This window comes from Marmota monax, unplaced genomic scaffold, assembly GCF_021218885.2.
Source record: "Marmota monax isolate L192 unplaced genomic scaffold, Marmota_monax_Labrador192_F-V1.1 WCK01_AAM20220418_F8-fsc00008, whole genome shotgun sequence".
NCBI classification, from domain to species: Eukaryota; Metazoa; Chordata; class Mammalia; order Rodentia; family Sciuridae; genus Marmota; species Marmota monax.
In genome coordinates, this window is record NW_026694432.1 from 6,839,114 (window position 1) to 6,855,159 (window position 16,046).

Sequence of the window (16,046 nt, forward strand, 5' to 3'; positions counted from 1 at the left end):
CTCTGAATGGTAGATGTTTTTAATGTTCAGCTAGAATCCAAATTCTCCATCAGCTTTCCAATTCCATTAACAAAGTCTAAAGTTATGTGTTTTGCTAGATGTGAGAAGAGATCTGAAGCTCTAACCTTAGAATTGAATCCAGATTCCTCTGAAGCTCTCAGTCCCAAGTCTTTTTTTTTTTTTTTTCTGATGCTGGGGATTGAACCCATGGCGTCTTGCATGCGAGGCAAGTACTCTACCAACTGAGCTATATCCCCAGGCCCCAAGTCTTGTTTTTAACAACACTGAAGAAAGGTGTGGGAACAGGGAAAAGAGGTTAGTAGCAGTGCCAGGGTGTAGGCCCTGGCTTCTACTCACTGTGCATGTGCATACACTTCCACACGATCCTGTAGTATTCGGACAATGAGCCAGAAGTCAGGCAGGCAGGGCCCAGGAAGGACTGAGAGTGAAGGCTGCAGAGATGCTTGCCCAGGTGGAGTCCGCAATGTGAAGGGGGCCTTCTCACTGAGGGTCTCATTTGGACCTTCACTGTCTGAGCCACTACTGCCACCATCATAACCTGTATCAAATGTGCTGAAGTTTATTCCCATCCTGAACTGAGCCTGACTTGTCTGGGCCTCCAAGAACATCAGGCTTGAAGGTCCTCTTCAAATGAGCCCCTTCTGATGCCCCCTGCCATCAGCTTAGAGTCCTCTGTCCCTGCCCCCTGCTTACCTAGGTGGTCTGAGTCCACACTACCTTGACTGGATATAAGGCTTAGTCCCCGACTGGGCCCAGGCTGACTCCCTGAATAGAGAAGGAAAATATCTGGAGTTCCTTTTGGTCCTGCCTAGGGCTTCCCTCCAAAAATGAAAGCAGGACAAGTAAGCTTCAAGTCTCTGGTTCTGGTCTCCAAACTTTGCTTCCCAAATTCTCTCTTACCTGCTTGTGGCAGGTTGGGTAGAATGATAAGAGGGGTGCCTTCAGAATCCTCTGGGGAGCCAGGGGCTTGGGGACTGGTGATCAGGGGCTGCAAGACAGAATATCAAGACTGAAGTACAGTGCCACATACCCACTACCACCTCCCTCTACCCCAGGTCAGACTTACCTCCCTTTGGATGCCTTCAGTCCTGTCCTCATTGCTGTGCCAAGCCCAGGTCACTGCAGGGGTCTCCCCATGGGACCCACCTGGCTGTTGGCCAGCTGCCACAAAGAAGAAGCCACTGTCAGGGTCCTCAAGGAGAGCATGGCCAGGGAGGTGGAGGCGGCGGAACTCCTGGGGAGCAGAGACCAAGGTTGTAATTTAGGCAGGAGTAGCCCTCTCTATATAAGGTGACTACACTTCCTCACTAGATACTCCCAGCTACCTGGTGAAGAAGATGCCAGCATCCCTATTGCTGAGGTAAGAAAAGGTTTGGTGACTTTCCAAGGTTCAACAGACCCAGTGACAAGATTGGAGGCTGGGTTTTGTTCTACTGAGTTGGGCTTTTAGGCATAGGGGTGAAGAGCAGACAATATTGTGAGGAGGTATTCAAGAAGGATAATTCCATGGACTAAACTTTGGGCCCTCTAGTCCTGTGCTAGAAGGTACAAGGAGGGGTGCCCAAGGGACCTTGGAGTGTTCTGAGAGCAGATTACCTCCTTGAATTGCGTGAGGGAACGCTCTGGCCCAAACACAAAACTCAGTGGCAGAGTTTGGCGAAGGCAGGTGGAGCGTCCAGGAGAGCTATGGATGTGGGCAGCTACTCGGTGCAGGGCAGGGCTCTGGGGGATGCCCCCTCTTCGGAGTGCCCCCACCATCTCATCTTCTAACAACCAGCGGATCTAGGAAGAACAACGCAGGAAGTGGTAAAGTGCATCTTTCTTGATTACTGGAGCATTACCTCACTCCCAGACTAGAAAATACTAGATGATACTCTGGCTCAGACTGAGAAAAGCCTCACTTTAATCCCAGAATAAAGGGGGGTACTTTTCTCATGTATACGATAGAAAGGTTATCAGAGCACTGGGAGCTATTGCTTGCACTGGGGGAGAGAAGGCCCTCACCTCACTCATGGTGGTCTCGATAGCCAGTCTGTGGGGTGTGGCCAAACTGGACAGTCCTTGGTGCCTAAGTGGAAGGAAGATTCAGATACTGGTTTCCAGGAATGAAACTGAGGGGGAGTGATGAACTGTGAGAGGGAGATAAGTATATACCTCTCTTCTTCTGGGGGTGGTAGTGGGGGTCCCAGGCCATCATCTGACCTTAAAGATGATGGCTGCCCTGGGGACCGTGGGAATGAAGCACTGCTCTCAGATGTTGATCTAAACAGGGTAGAAACAAAGGTCAGGAGACACTACCCCCCGGAACCTCCTCAAAGTCTCCTTAGTTCCCACATTCCCTTATATTCCTTTAATGGTGCCCCTATTCCCACAAAAGTCCTAGACCCTCCACCAAGCTTGCTGCCACCACACCTGTGGTGCTGAGGGTCCGAGGCTGGGGGAAGCTCCACTTCCAGGGGCAAGGTCAGCACGAAGACATCCAGGGTGACACTGAGGTCCCTCAGGGGAACTCGGCCTCTAATCGGGGGGCCCTCCAAACTGGCAAGTACCTGGCCTGGGAGAGGAGGAAAGCCGGGATTGCTGGGGGCCCTGAGTAAAGCATAGATTCAAGTTCTACATGCGAATGAGTCATATTCCTAGGCTTTCCTCCACCCACACTCAGGCAGGCAACCCTGGTCTTCCCCAGGCTCCTCTGAACTCACCCAGACAAGTAGGCAGGCTGCACACAGGTACTGAGCTGTGCTGTCCACGAAGACGCACAGAACATGTGAGGTGCAAGAAGAGGGGTGGCAGGTCATGCACAAGGCTCTCAGGCCCAGTGGGTGAGTCACCCCCCAAGATACTGAAGGAGTCTTCATCAGGGTTCACAGTGTCTGCATCTGACAGTGAGGCAGAGTCTAAACCAGCAGGCCCCAGGTCTGGTTCACGGCTCTCACGGTATTCGACCTCCAGCTCTGGATCACTCTCAGTGACCACACAGCAGGCAGATGTGTCACCTAATGGTGCATGTCATATGATCAACAAGCTAGACTGGCAGTGGAGGCCTCTCAATCCTGGCTTGAAGCAACCTCCTCCACCTCAACCCACTTGCTCACATCACATACCCTCTTCTCCCACAAGTTCAGCTTCTGAAAACTCCAGATCACTGACTTTTCTGTCTACTGTGTCCCGAGGACCATCATCCTAGGCAAAATAGAAACAAAACAAAACCCAAAATACCAAAACCAAAATCAACCAAACAAATAAAAAACCCAAACAATACAAAATTTGATCTAAGCAGGCCAAGAACTACATTGGGTCACAAGGAAGTAAGATTCAAGAGGATCTAGGCAGGCCAAATGGGATAACTAGAGCTCTGGGTTTGGGGCACAAAGGAGGGAAGGATAAAGGCACTCACTTCTCGTCTGCTGGATGGAGGGCAATAGAAGAAGTAGTGGGGATTGGAGGGCACAGTGCAGAAGTGGAGGCGACTAATTTCCAGGAATTTCTCCTGTTGTAGGGTTTAGAAGTGGGTTATGATGTCAACTGACCCTTGAAGGTACTACCCCTCCACCAGAATGGGACAGTGCACAAGGACTCTACCCCTCTTCTGCCCTCACCCAAGCTCCCTACCTGGATGAGGCCATGAAGGGCATCGTGTGCCTCTCCTCTGAGCTGGCAGACATCTGTCAGAGAGATCTCTGGGCCAGGGTCTGGATTGCCAGAGACACGGGTGCTCTGAAACTCAGGCTCACTTAGGTCCTCAGTCTCTATGCTGAGAGGTGGGGGTGGGAGAACACCAGTATCAAAAACCACCAAGTGCTAGAGGTACCTGCTTCCCAAGTGAGGAGCAGCACACACCTGTCTCTTGTCTACATAGTATTAACCTAATGGCCTGGGCAGTGACAGAGGCCAAGGAGAACCAACCCACCTATTTGGGCTCTAACCTCCACATTTCTTAAAGGCCAGACTATTTCTATGAAGTAGAGTGAGGGTGATCCCAGTTTTCTGACTCATATCACTTGGTGGAGAGTGGTATTGTTCCCCGTGAATAGAGAAAACAGGTGGAGAAGTGGGGTTTGATGGGAAAAAAATAAGTTCACTTGCGGGGCATGAAAAGCAGGGGATCTAGAGCTCCAGAGGGCCCTGGGCTAGAGTTTCAACTAGGAGTCCTCCGTATACCCACCACTCTAGTTCATTTTTCCCTATGGGCAATACACTGCAGAGACTAATACAGAGCTATCTGCCTGTGATCTTTCTTCTTTCCTCCAGCCTCTCTTCAGTAGGGGCCTGCAAAGGTCTAAAGTTAGCTGGGGACTCAGCAGTGAGCAAAATACATAGTTTTCGTCCCCATGACAAAGAGATTAGTTGGGGAGACTGTTACTATTATATGGAGGTCCTCAGAACAAGTCTCCAATTTGGCAACTGGGAACTCCCTGGCCCTAACCTGGCTCATCAGACCATACCTCAGCAGGAGAAATGGGGAGTGTCTGAGAGGGAGCATGTTTCCAGGACCACAGGGGAAAAAGCTATCTGCATAGGAAAAAGGAAGCCAGCAACAAAATATTGATGCTTCTCTGTGCCCACTCCTGGATTAGAAAGTTCTTGTTTTTAGAGTCTTGGTTTGTTCCCCCACTTTCTCTAACATCATTCAAGAATAATCCTAACCTGGATTCAGAAGCTAGGATAGCTCGTTCCCGAGGCTCTGGACCCTCCTCAATGCTGCTGCTGAAAAGCCCTGGGCTGAGAGGACCAGGGCTTGGGGGTGCATGAGGTAAACCACAAGTGTGGCCACACAGAGCAAGCAAAAATGGGGTGATGTCTACTTCTTGCAGTAGTTCCTCACAGGCATCCACTGCTGTCAGCAAATCCTGGCAAGTCACGTTCTGTGATTGCTGCAAGCTCCGGAATAGCCCTAATGGAAGTGGAAAAGGCCACGAGGGTCAGCTCTGGAATGGTCTCTCCAGGTCCCACCCCTATAATGTCTGTATCTCCACTCCCAGAGCTCCACTCTTCCCTCACGTGGCCTTCCTGCTTACCACGGACATAGCACCGCTGTGCATGCTCCTGCAACAAGGCACAATGGGTAGCTGCCTCTTTGTACCTGGGCTCCATCCAGACTGAGGATGCAGAGGGGTGGTCGAGAAACTGAGTCCTAGGAATGGAGGGACAACAGAGTTTGGTTAACTTCCCTATATGATACCTTGGATTCAATAGTCAGTGGATATCCAGTCTCTTATATCTAGACTCTTACAAAATGCATTCACTCAGTTGATGAACCTGCTGAGGGAAGCCAGAAGCTGAGTTCCTTTCACTGACCATCAATCTGTTTATCCATACCCATGAGTGTACACCGAAACCTTTGTAGGAGGAGGACACAGATGAACATCAAGAGCACTCACCGGAAGACGAGGTCTCGGGGTGCCTGAGGGGGCTGCATGCCAACCATTTGCTCCCTCAATGCTTCCAGGGAACAGCTATAGATATAGACAGGACACCGGGTCCGGGGCCCCTCTGTACCCTCTGTCTGGGAAGTCTGACGCCCAGCATAAGTCTGTAAGTCCCGGCGGAAGGGAGGGCTCAGCTCTCCTTGATCCTGGGCACTGTCTGTGGGGAAAGGTGTCCCATGGTGTTTAAGCCCTTTATTTGTGTCTCACCCCACTCCTATTTAACTGACATCAGAGTCAACGACCTTACCATCAGCTAGGGTTATGCTGAGGATAGGGACTTGGGACTTGGTAGCCTTAACCCCAGTTCCTCCTAGATCTCGTGGACTGGGGGTTCCACTCCAATCCCCAAGCTTTGTTTCTTCTTGAGAAGGTCCCTCCAGGCCATAGGCAGTCAGATGCTGAACATCTGAAGAGGAAAAGATGGATACAAATCAGAGTTGTTTGGTGTTCTGGTGAGGGAGTGCAGGGGTTTATATATAGTGTGTGTATGTATGGTGGGGAGTGTTAGTGAAGCCAGTAGTCAGTACCTGTGAAGGTAGCGGGGAGAAAAGTTAGGAACACATGCTGGGGGGTCACCAGCCTGGCATAGCAGCGCCACTGAGGAGGCTGGGCAGAGATGAGAGGCTTGAGAGTTTCAGGAAGACCTACACCCTGTAAGAGAGAAACAAAAAATTAGAGCAATCTACAAGGGAACATCTAAGCCCTGTTCCCTTCCTTCACCTTGAGCTGACTCATCTTAGGTGTAGTGTCTAAGATTCAGAACAAATGGAAATGACAATGTTCAGTCTGTGGCAGAAGGTATATGGAATCAGGGTGATAGAAATCTGGCATCACTATACATGGATGTATAGTGATGGAAGGAAGTCAGTATGACAAGGGCTTAGGGAGAAGACTCAATGCTGACCAGGGCAGGAAGAGCTGAGTCTCCAGTGGCCAGGGTGCTGCTGACTTGATCCTTTAGGATCCCATGGCTTCCCATTGGTGGCCCCTCTGCACCTACAACAGGTGTAGAGATGGTGGAAGAGGGTAGAGCCCCAGAAAGGTGGCTCTAAGTTGAAGAGATAGAGAGGATGGCGAGGAGGGAGTCCAGAGCTCAGACAGAAACCGCCCTGTGGGAGTGAGAGAAAGGGCTGGGCTGGATTCTAGTATTAGAAAAAAGGTGGGGAGCTCACCTGGATCATGACAGCTCCGCTGCAGTACCTCACTCAAGAAGGCAGCCTGGTCAGCAGGGGTCAGTGGGATCTCCCGGTCACTCAGCTCCTGCCCCAGGCAGCTGTGCAGCAGGCACAGCACCGTGTCGTTGGCAGGACAGGGCCCCTCGGCGAGAGGAACACCCTCTGGCTCTGCCCGACACACACTCTGCTCAGCACCCAGAGCTTCCTGCTATCCAGTGTCCCCAGCTCCACCCTGGCCAGCAAAACCCTTTGGCTGCAGCTTCCTCCTGCCCCATCACTCATTTGCTCCTCTACTCATCTGGTCTCTAATATGCCCAGCATGCTGGCCCCTTAGGAGAGGGGTGAGTAGGTACCAAATTCACCCACCTCTGGAAAGCAAAAGGAAAAACATCTGCAACTGCTGGCACTGTGGCAGCAATCCCATTAGGTCAAAATGGAAAGGGATCTCATGGACACAGGTGTCTCCTCCCTGGTCCAGTCCTAGGAGGGGGGGAAGGATGATAGGATACAACAGTGAGACCCAGATTACTTGCTTTCTCCCTACTCATTCCCCTGTTCCACCCAGGGGCCGCCTTCCCCACTAACCATCAGAGACCCGTGGCTCTGGGGGCAAAGGACCCCATTCCTTGCTCTGGCAGAGCTGTATCAGATATTCAAAGCTCAGCATGGAGCCTATGCAGGCAGCATCCCGTGGGTGCAGCTAGGGAAGAAAACATCAGAGGATAGGAGTAACCCCTCATAACCCTAGCCTCTGGTTCTCAATGAAGCCTAAACAGTCACAGACATTCTGAGGCCCCAAGAAGCCCAGGGGCTACTGCATCCAAAGGAGATCCAACCTGGTGAAAGATCAGGGTATGGGTCTCGGGACACTCACAGCTTGAGGGATCTCAGAGTATGTCAAGTTCTGCAGGTGCTTCCAGCTTTCAGGGCCAGGTCCCACTCGCCCATATTGTGGCTCCACCCACACCTCAGTGACCAGATTAAGCTCTGAGTCCCCCTCTAAGGCCTCCACCTCCACATCATTGTCGTCATCTGTTGAGAAGCTAAAGGAGAGAGTGCTCTAAGAAAAAGGGAGAAGGGATATAACACACAGCCTTGTGGCAGGGAGCGAGCCCATGGAGGAGAGGAAGGAGGCCGGCATAGGATAGCCACAAGTTGCACGTGGCCTCTATAGACCATGTCTGCCTGATGGAACATCAAAATATAACATCCCCCTGCCTCAACTTGAGATGAACATCCCAGGATATGTGAGCCAGATGTTTAGGGGACAGTGAGGAGAGAGGACACTCTGCAGAGATGACTTCCAGGCAGGGCTAAATCTCACCTGTCTTTGGTGGAGGTGGAGTGTGGGGGGAAGAGGATGTACTGGATGACACATGTGTGCTTCTCTTCAGCTGCAGCTTGTCCGGGTGGTTCATTCTGTGGGTAAATAGGAGATCCTAGAGGGCTGGGAACATAGCTCAGTTGGTAGAGTGCTTGCCTTTGCATACACAAGGCCCTGAGTTCAATCCCCAGCACAACAACAACAACAACAACAAAAATAGAAGACCCTAGAAAAATCCTAGCTGGTGTGAAGACCTGGTCTAGCCTAGCTCTGGCCCTCAAAACTTCAATACCTTCACCACTCCTCATTATTTCTATGACTCTGGCCTCAGACCTTGGTCCTCTGACCATATCATATGGTCCCTACGAGGCAAGGTTTATAGCGGTCCCCACCCAGCTCAGAGGCAAATGTCCCTGAGATTATTATGATGGATCCTGAGGTGAAGTGTCATGAGGGATAGCACACACCTGAATTGGAAGTTCCAGAACCATATTGATGATTCCTTCCGCACTGCAGGCAAAATGGAACCCTTCAGAGAGTCGAACTCTAAAAGCCCCATAAAGGTGGAAGAAGATGAGAAAGGAGATACTCGGTGCAGTGCCCCAACACATCCATCTCCCAGTAGCCATAGTGACAGCCTAGTCCACTAGATGCTCTGTTCAGACTAACGGTCTCTTAGGGTACAACAGGTCCAATTAGGATCAGAGGCCAAAATAAGCATAGTAGAGGGAAAGCACAAGGTTAGGTAGCAGCGTGCTCTATGCTTGATATTGGAATGTAGTAATAGAATGTGGCTTAGGCTTTCTGCCAGTGTTCAAACTCAAAGTCCACCCTTGCTCTACTCCTGCCCCAGTAGCCTGGCAGGCTCCAGTGACATACTCAGTGAGGATGGATAGGAGCTGGGCGATGGCACTGAGTGGTAGTGCAGGAGCCAGGCCTGACGGGACACTCCAGAGCCAGCGTTGATGGTAGAGGTAGCGAGACAGTGATGCTAGGCTAGACGAGGCTGAACGGCCTGAGACTAAGGGCAGTGGCCCTGGTGGCTCCAGTGTCAGCAGGAAGGGTGCCCGGTAGTCCAGGGGTAGCTTCTCATACCTGGGAAATGGGCAATTCCTCAGTTGATCTCTACTACCCTTCCCTCATGTTCCGGGACCCTTCCCCATCCTCTATACTAACCTGATGAGGAGCTTGTCCAGTGGTTTATGGAGGACCACAAGGCAGGGCCGGTCAGACAGGGCCTGCTGTGGCCCCAGCATGGGGGGTGACTTAGAGGGAGAGCTCCCCCCACCAGTGCCACCCAGCCCTTTTCGTTTCACCTTGGGTGTTGGCTCCTTGCTTTGCACCCGGTGGGGGAAACGAAGGCGTAGGATCTCTTCCCTCAAATCTGACACAATCTGCAAGGAAAATGTAGTCAAGTTTCTCCAGAAGTCTGAGAAAAGGGGCCCACAGACAAGGTAAGAAAACTGTCTCCTTCAAGCCTTACTTGGTCTGGGAATCACTTCTCCCTACTAAAATTGGCCCTGTGGGGGCACAGGAAATGGAGCTCATCTATACCCGAAGACTCCTTGGTCTGGGAGTAAGGGCCCAGTTTACCTTGTGCCGGGCCTGTGCTGGAGTGCCAATGGGAAAACCCAGGCGAAGAACCATGCATGGGGCCTTGGAAATGATGCGGACCATGTAGAAGGAGGAGGGGGGCTGGTCTGGGGCACTGGGGAGAAATGGGACAAAGTGAGCAGCCCTAGGCTGGAAGTAGATGGGTTTAGGAGGAGGTAGGGTTGAGGCCTGGCATTAGAGGAGAAATAGAATAAGGTGATGGGGGAAAAGTGAGGAGATGTCACTTTGCCCACCTGGAGAGCAACTTGACATAAGAATAACCCTCGACCAGCACAAAGCTGCTCCAGTCCCGAAGCAAAGAGGTCAGAGAGGAGTGTGAGATCCTGCACTGGATAGTGCTGTAGCGTCCATTGCTGCCTGGGGTATGCAAGTGCTTGGGGATTGGTCTAGGAAGAAGGTGTTGAATGCAATCAGACCTCCCAGCCCCAATCTTGGGGGGGAAGAGTAGACTACTTCCTCCCCTAGGCCTGAGATTATCAGGGCTGATAAACAGGAAGACATGAACACAGCTGGTACCCTTCCCATCACTCCCTATCCTCCACCCAAACTATGGCCCTAGCCCTGAAGGTACGCACGTGTCATGCTCTAGGATGAGCACCAGGCGATGCATGTGCAGCCAACGCTGCCATGAATTAGCATCCATAGACAGTACTGGCTTCCAATAGGCAGCAAACTGGGCATGAGATGAGTCAGAACCACTGTGCTGAAGGGAGAGCACCTGGGGACAGAAGAGATAGCCCTATGGGAGCATATGTGGACAACCAGCAAACAGAGCCAAGGCAGACTCAGTTCAAGGGGTCAAAGACAGAAGTAGGTTAAGGCTAAGGGCTGTAGCCTAACTTGGGATTGAGGAAAAACAGCTTCCAATCTGAAGGCTAGATTAGTATGACTGAGCCAGAGACAAAATGTGTAGCCTTTCCTTAAAGATGAATTCAGCAGGAAGATGGAACCTGCCCAGCTTATGTCACTGACTTTCAAAGAAAAACTGAGTGATGACAACACCTGGTGATGACGCTGCTGCACACCCATGTAAGCCATGTGCCCATCAGCGTGAGGCTGCCAGCCATGTCTTCACCGAGTGCGAAGACAGCACAGGACAAAGGAAGCTGTGGCATTCAGAAAGCACACAGTTCACAGTGGTTGGTGATGGCTGGGAACAGGTTGGGGAGGTTGGGGTGAGGGAGTGCACAGTCTGCTGAGGGACCACCACCTGAACATTCTGCAAGATGTCAGACACCCATGATCTGTTAAGGACCTTTTGGATCCTTCTCCTCCCCTTCCCCAGGGCCTTAGAAGATGGAAAAGAGATGCTTTCAAGGTCAAAGGTGAAGCTTCTAGTTTCTGTTCCTTGAAAGAGAAGGAACAGAAGTTGGTCTGGGATCCAGATACTGTGCTGATCCCTACCCAGGTGAACAGAAAAGGGGCTACCAAGCATCAGAGCTACTCACCGGGGTGGTGGAGCCTGGAGGGATGTAGAAGAGTGGCACTCCACTCTTGGTGCTGTCTGGAAGTGTGAAGTGCTCTGGCACTGAGGAAAAGGACTGAAGATGGGCTAACATCTGGTCAGTCTGGTTAATGCTGTCAAATAAGGGCCAAGCCTGAGCCACAGCTGACTCTGCTAGGTGAAGTTGAGGGGAACCCCAAGGAGACAGGACCAAAGACACAGCCTGGTGCTCAGGATGACCCTCCCCCACTCCCAGTTTCACAAACCCATCCCTCCATACAACAAATAGGGCATTATTCACCAAGTGGTGACCTCGCTTACCTCTGCAGTGTGTTCCAGAAACGGCGGATAACATGGGTACGATATAAGGAACGAATGGGTTGCCTTAGTGCACAGGACACATCATGCAAAATGTCATAGCCACCTTCCATTGTCACCTCCACCCGTGTTGCTCGAGGACCCTCAGGCTCTAGGGGCCAGGGTGCCATAGCCACATACTCAATGCGCATGTTGTGTTTCCAAAGCAACACCAACTTCACTTCCAATTGGGAGCCTCCTTCAGGGGAGCAGAAGGGCCAGTTAGGTGAAGAAGGCTTAGGACTCCAGGCCTAGAGAGATTCCTATCTGAAACCTCACCTACCTCATGGAACTCTAGCCTGGCCAAAGGTTCCAAGCACAGTTCCATAGGTTTCAGGCCCAGAGTCTGTCAACTGACTCAAAAAGAAGTTTGCAGGAGTAATTTGAAAATAAAACCAAGTTCAGGGCACTACACTCGTCTCAGCTGGTTCACCTTGTGCAAAAGGAGATGGAGTTGGGAAATTACTTGCTGGGAGAAGTGAACCCTGAAGGCAACTCTCAAATGACAAGCAGAGTCTCTCATAGTGATGCTCTTTCAGGGGTGTTATATGGGTGTCTTCCACTCTGTTCAAAAGGTCTACCTGCATAAAAGTTCTCAAAGATCTGTGAAATTATAGTAGGACCTAATGACCTCACCTTTGGCCAATGTGACCTCTCGGACACTGTAGCCCTCTCGAAGCCGTACAGACACAGTGCTGACCAAGTCAGCTGGCACCTCCTTCTCAGTATGCTTCTTCCGGCGCAAGGCCAGGGCAGGGTTGCTGCTTGCAGAGACTAGGTGCTCATTAAATAGGCGGTGCTGAGAACCTGGGGGCCCAGTGAAGATGGGGAAAGAGAAAATGGTGATCTATTAGTGGACAGTTACACAAGGGGAAGAGAAATCACTGTGGGAACAGCTCCAGATCTGTTAGACTTCCAGTTCTTCCAAAGCCTAGACGGCATAATCTCTGGGCCCATTCTATATTCCCCCTTCCATCCCACCCAGCCTGCCTCTTACCGCAGTAATATTCAGGGTTCAGTGCTTCACCACTGCGTAGGAAGGAGTAGAGCAAGAATGCCCGGTGGTAGACAGTCAGACCCAGGTTGCCTGGCTCAGGTTCAGGACAAGTGGACAGGTAGGAACCAAATGTTGCCATTGCAATAAACTTCATCAATTCCACATTGGGCACATGTCCAAAACTGCAGTCATAAGAGTAAACGCCTCCCACCTGGAGAAAGTGAACAAGTAGAGTCCCTGATCCACCAGAGGAACTGGAGATGATGAATAGCAAGAGAGGGAGCTGGGACTAGGGGAGAAGCAAGCCACCATTCCCCTCTGTGCCTGCCCTTCCTTGAGTCCTTCTGTCTGAAGCCCATACCATTTGGTTACATCATCTTCTGTCCTTCTTCCTCAACATCAAATACTCTTTTCTTCCTTCACTAAAGATTTTAGCAACTGGTTCATTGGTTTCCTGTCACCATCCTGAAAGACTTCAGTGTGTATCTCTAATAAAGTGTTTCTCAAGCTTCAGAACATATAGAACCCCCACCAATCCCTGCCCCAGAGATATTGTTAAAATGCAGGAGGTCGGGGTATAGCCTGAGGTCTGCATTGCAAATAAGCTTTCTGAGGCCAATGCAAAGGCTACAGATCAGAAATTGGCAAACTCATATACACTGAGGCCAGATCTAGCCCATCACCTATTGTTATCAATAAGGTTTTACTGGAACTCAGCCATGCCATTCATTTTGTATTGTCTTTGGTTGCTTTCACACTACCATTCGAGAGCCTTCACACCACCACAGCACAGCCCAACAGTTGTGACAAACCCCTTTAGGCTTAAATATTCACTATCTGGCCTAGATGATTCATCTAGTTCCTTGGCTGCTTTGTTCCTTAACCCTTATCTCTATTTTATTGCACATTGGCTATATCTTGGGGCTTGGCTTCACTTGGAACAATTCATCTTTGCAATTCTAAATCACTATAATCCATGACACGTGATTATCCCTTTAGTTTCCTTCTGCCCTCTTCCTGCTGCTCTTTGACCACACTGGGTCTTCCAGGCCTTCAGTGTGCTCTCTCCAAGTCTAATAGCATTATCCTGACCCTCCTATGCAACCCCTGCCCCACTTGGATCCTTAATTCAAGCAATTTCATAAACATTGTTCTCAAATCCCTGACCTTCTTCACAGTTTTCTGCTCCTACCTCAAAACCCCAACTAGGATCACAACCTCTATACTCAGTCAAATCAATGGTGCGCAAATGGAGAAAATCGCACGGTGTGTAGGCTGGTCCTGTGTCAAATCATGACACCCCACCCAACTACTTATTCAGGGTTGTCCTTAAGCCTGTATCATCTTCTCAACATTGGCCTCCCTTCCTTATGGTATTCATCATTATCTTTTTTTTTTTAATATTTTATTTACATTTTAGTTTTCCGTAGACACAACATCTTTGTTTGTATGTGGTGCCGAGGATCGAATCCGGGCCGCAACCACTCCAGGCAAGCGCGCTACCGCTTGAGCCACATCCCCAGCCCCGATCATCATTATCTTTTACTTCAGAGAGAAATGGGGCCTTTGGTAGAATTTATCTACATCTTCTCTTCTATCTTCTAACTCAAAGAAAGAAATAACACTTGTCTGCTCTGAAAGAATTCCTCAATCTGTTACTAGAGCCAATGTCCACCTGTCAATTCAGGACTTTACTCCATCAGCTTCTTTCTTTCCCTTTTTTCAAACTCTTCTTCACTATGACCCCTTAGAACAAAGCCTAAGTCTCTAACTTAAAAAAAAAAAAAAAAATAGAATAAACACCCCTCCTTCTTCCCTGTGCTTTCCTCTGGCTACCATTCTTTCTTGTTCCCCACTTGATCTGAACAGCCAAATTTCTTGTGTCAACACTTATCTCTACTTCCTTCTCTTCTATCCACAGCAAAAATTTCCCTCACAGCCTCTTCACTAAAATGATTCTGAAAAGGATCCCAGTGACCTAATTATTACATCCAAAGGGTACTTTTCATTCCTCATCCCTCTTAATCTTTCTCTGCATCTTGCAATGTTAACTACTCATTTCTTCCAAAACCTCTGACTTCTCTAATCTACCCTGTCTCTTGAGTATCAGGGTCTGCATATCCAACTGTTAACTGCTATGAATTGCAGCCATTTCATATGTACTTTAAAGGTATGATCTCACCACTGGAGGTAGGTACTCTGATAATCTCCATTTATAAATGAATCCAACCTAGAGGTGAACTGGTGGGTCCAAGGTCCCAGAGCTAATAAATATAGCCAGAATTCAGACTGGCATGCCTTACTCCAAAGGCAATGTTCTTAACTACTATATTGTGACCAATCACAGGAACCTCAAACACAACACACATGAACCTGAACAAAACATATGCATACACAAAATTTATCATCTTGTCCCCACTCCACCCCAACTGCTTCTCTTTCCATTTGCTCTGCATGCTCCCCAGTCAGATACTTGGAGACACTCTTAACTTCTCTTTATCCCTCATCTGTCCCTTAGTATCTTGCTAATCCTAAGTCATATTAACTCTATCTCTTTATTTTCTCAAACTGCTTGCCCCTAAATTCCCTAATTTAAGCCCTGCTCCTCTTACTAACCATTGCAATTAATTGTCTCTCTGTCTCCACTCCTGCCTTTGACTCAGCAGCAAGAATAGCCTTTATAAAATGTAAATCAACTAGTGATTTTCCTGCTGTATATCTGCATCACCCATAGAACTATGCATTTTACTTCTTAATATGGCCAAACCAGCTTTCCATGCTTGGCTATGTCTACCTCTCTAGTCTACCATAAGCTGTAGTTCCCTGTATATGCCTTCCCTCCCCTTTGCTTAAGCTAGTTTGAACTGGTTTTTTAACCCTTGAAACCAAATAATAATAACTAACCTAATGGGATAGGTGGAGCTGAAACTGACTCAGATTTTGAAATTTCTATTCTTTTTATTTAACATGCTATCTCCCAAATCCTAAAGAAAGGGGACAAAAATGAGAATCCTCTTCCACCATTGCTACCTCTATTGCTCTAGACATGACACGTTCTCCCCAAGGCAACTATGTCATTAGCTTCTCCCCAAGGCAACTATGTCATTAGCTTCATTTGAAAAATCTCACCTGTAAGAAAGTAACCAGCCACATCTGACTTTGTGAGATACCCAACTCCTTCTCCTTCCTATAAAGTGCTCACCTGAACAAAGGAACAAGCCACAGTACCACTGCGAAGCTGGTTCAGTAGTGTCTCACAGACAGCAACATCAGGTACACTGGTCACCCCATCTGTGATCACAATGATACCTGAGGCAGAAAACAAGATTCAGACCTGCAGCACTGGCCAGACCAAACTAACAAGGAGGCACCCAATGGACAGGGCTCTGAAGACCTCAGTGTCCACTCATCAACATGTTTTATAAACCTCTAATACCTTTCCTTCTCTCCTCCCCTCCTGCTTCTTTCTCGTGATGCTAGATCACAATCTCCCCTACATGATGTCCTTGTAATTCTACTCCTTTCCACTAAGGTCCCTGATGGTTGCCAGAGCTGAGGATACTCAAGATATACACTAGTGCAGATTTATATTTTGCAAACAATGAAACAGGTCCTCTTCCCTAAGACCCACTGATCCCCAGGAATCTCTATCTTTGTCAATATCCCCCCACCCTTGCGGATCCCC

At 49.3% G+C, this 16,046-nt stretch overlaps 1 protein-coding gene across 1 annotated transcript in view; it reads right to left on the minus strand.

Moving 5' to 3' along the window:
- The window catches only part of Szt2 (SZT2 subunit of KICSTOR complex), a 50,919-nt gene that overhangs the window by 18,728 nt on the left and 16,145 nt on the right, over window positions 1–16,046 (minus strand). Inside the window, exons 7-40 of the mRNA XM_046418865.2 lie at window positions 15,564–15,670; window positions 12,362–12,572; window positions 12,001–12,171; window positions 11,329–11,563; window positions 11,012–11,141; window positions 10,139–10,281; window positions 9,797–9,949; window positions 9,543–9,657; window positions 9,126–9,343; window positions 8,829–9,044; window positions 8,417–8,495; window positions 7,950–8,044; window positions 7,500–7,668; window positions 7,211–7,325; window positions 6,992–7,105; window positions 6,623–6,793; window positions 6,355–6,446; window positions 5,978–6,101; window positions 5,698–5,856; window positions 5,403–5,607; window positions 5,040–5,155; window positions 4,669–4,915; window positions 3,634–3,775; window positions 3,419–3,511; window positions 3,126–3,204; window positions 2,724–3,017; window positions 2,434–2,575; window positions 2,176–2,283; window positions 2,026–2,089; window positions 1,618–1,803; window positions 1,088–1,255; window positions 922–1,009; window positions 715–786; window positions 358–559 (exon numbers count right to left, since the gene is read on the minus strand). Coding sequence (XP_046274821.1) covers window positions 358–559; window positions 715–786; window positions 922–1,009; window positions 1,088–1,255; window positions 1,618–1,803; window positions 2,026–2,089; window positions 2,176–2,283; window positions 2,434–2,575; window positions 2,724–3,017; window positions 3,126–3,204; window positions 3,419–3,511; window positions 3,634–3,775; window positions 4,669–4,915; window positions 5,040–5,155; window positions 5,403–5,607; window positions 5,698–5,856; window positions 5,978–6,101; window positions 6,355–6,446; window positions 6,623–6,793; window positions 6,992–7,105; window positions 7,211–7,325; window positions 7,500–7,668; window positions 7,950–8,044; window positions 8,417–8,495; window positions 8,829–9,044; window positions 9,126–9,343; window positions 9,543–9,657; window positions 9,797–9,949; window positions 10,139–10,281; window positions 11,012–11,141; window positions 11,329–11,563; window positions 12,001–12,171; window positions 12,362–12,572; window positions 15,564–15,670 — 5,023 coding nt within the window. The remainder of the gene's footprint in view (window positions 1–357; window positions 560–714; window positions 787–921; window positions 1,010–1,087; window positions 1,256–1,617; window positions 1,804–2,025; window positions 2,090–2,175; window positions 2,284–2,433; window positions 2,576–2,723; window positions 3,018–3,125; window positions 3,205–3,418; window positions 3,512–3,633; window positions 3,776–4,668; window positions 4,916–5,039; window positions 5,156–5,402; window positions 5,608–5,697; window positions 5,857–5,977; window positions 6,102–6,354; window positions 6,447–6,622; window positions 6,794–6,991; window positions 7,106–7,210; window positions 7,326–7,499; window positions 7,669–7,949; window positions 8,045–8,416; window positions 8,496–8,828; window positions 9,045–9,125; window positions 9,344–9,542; window positions 9,658–9,796; window positions 9,950–10,138; window positions 10,282–11,011; window positions 11,142–11,328; window positions 11,564–12,000; window positions 12,172–12,361; window positions 12,573–15,563; window positions 15,671–16,046) is intronic.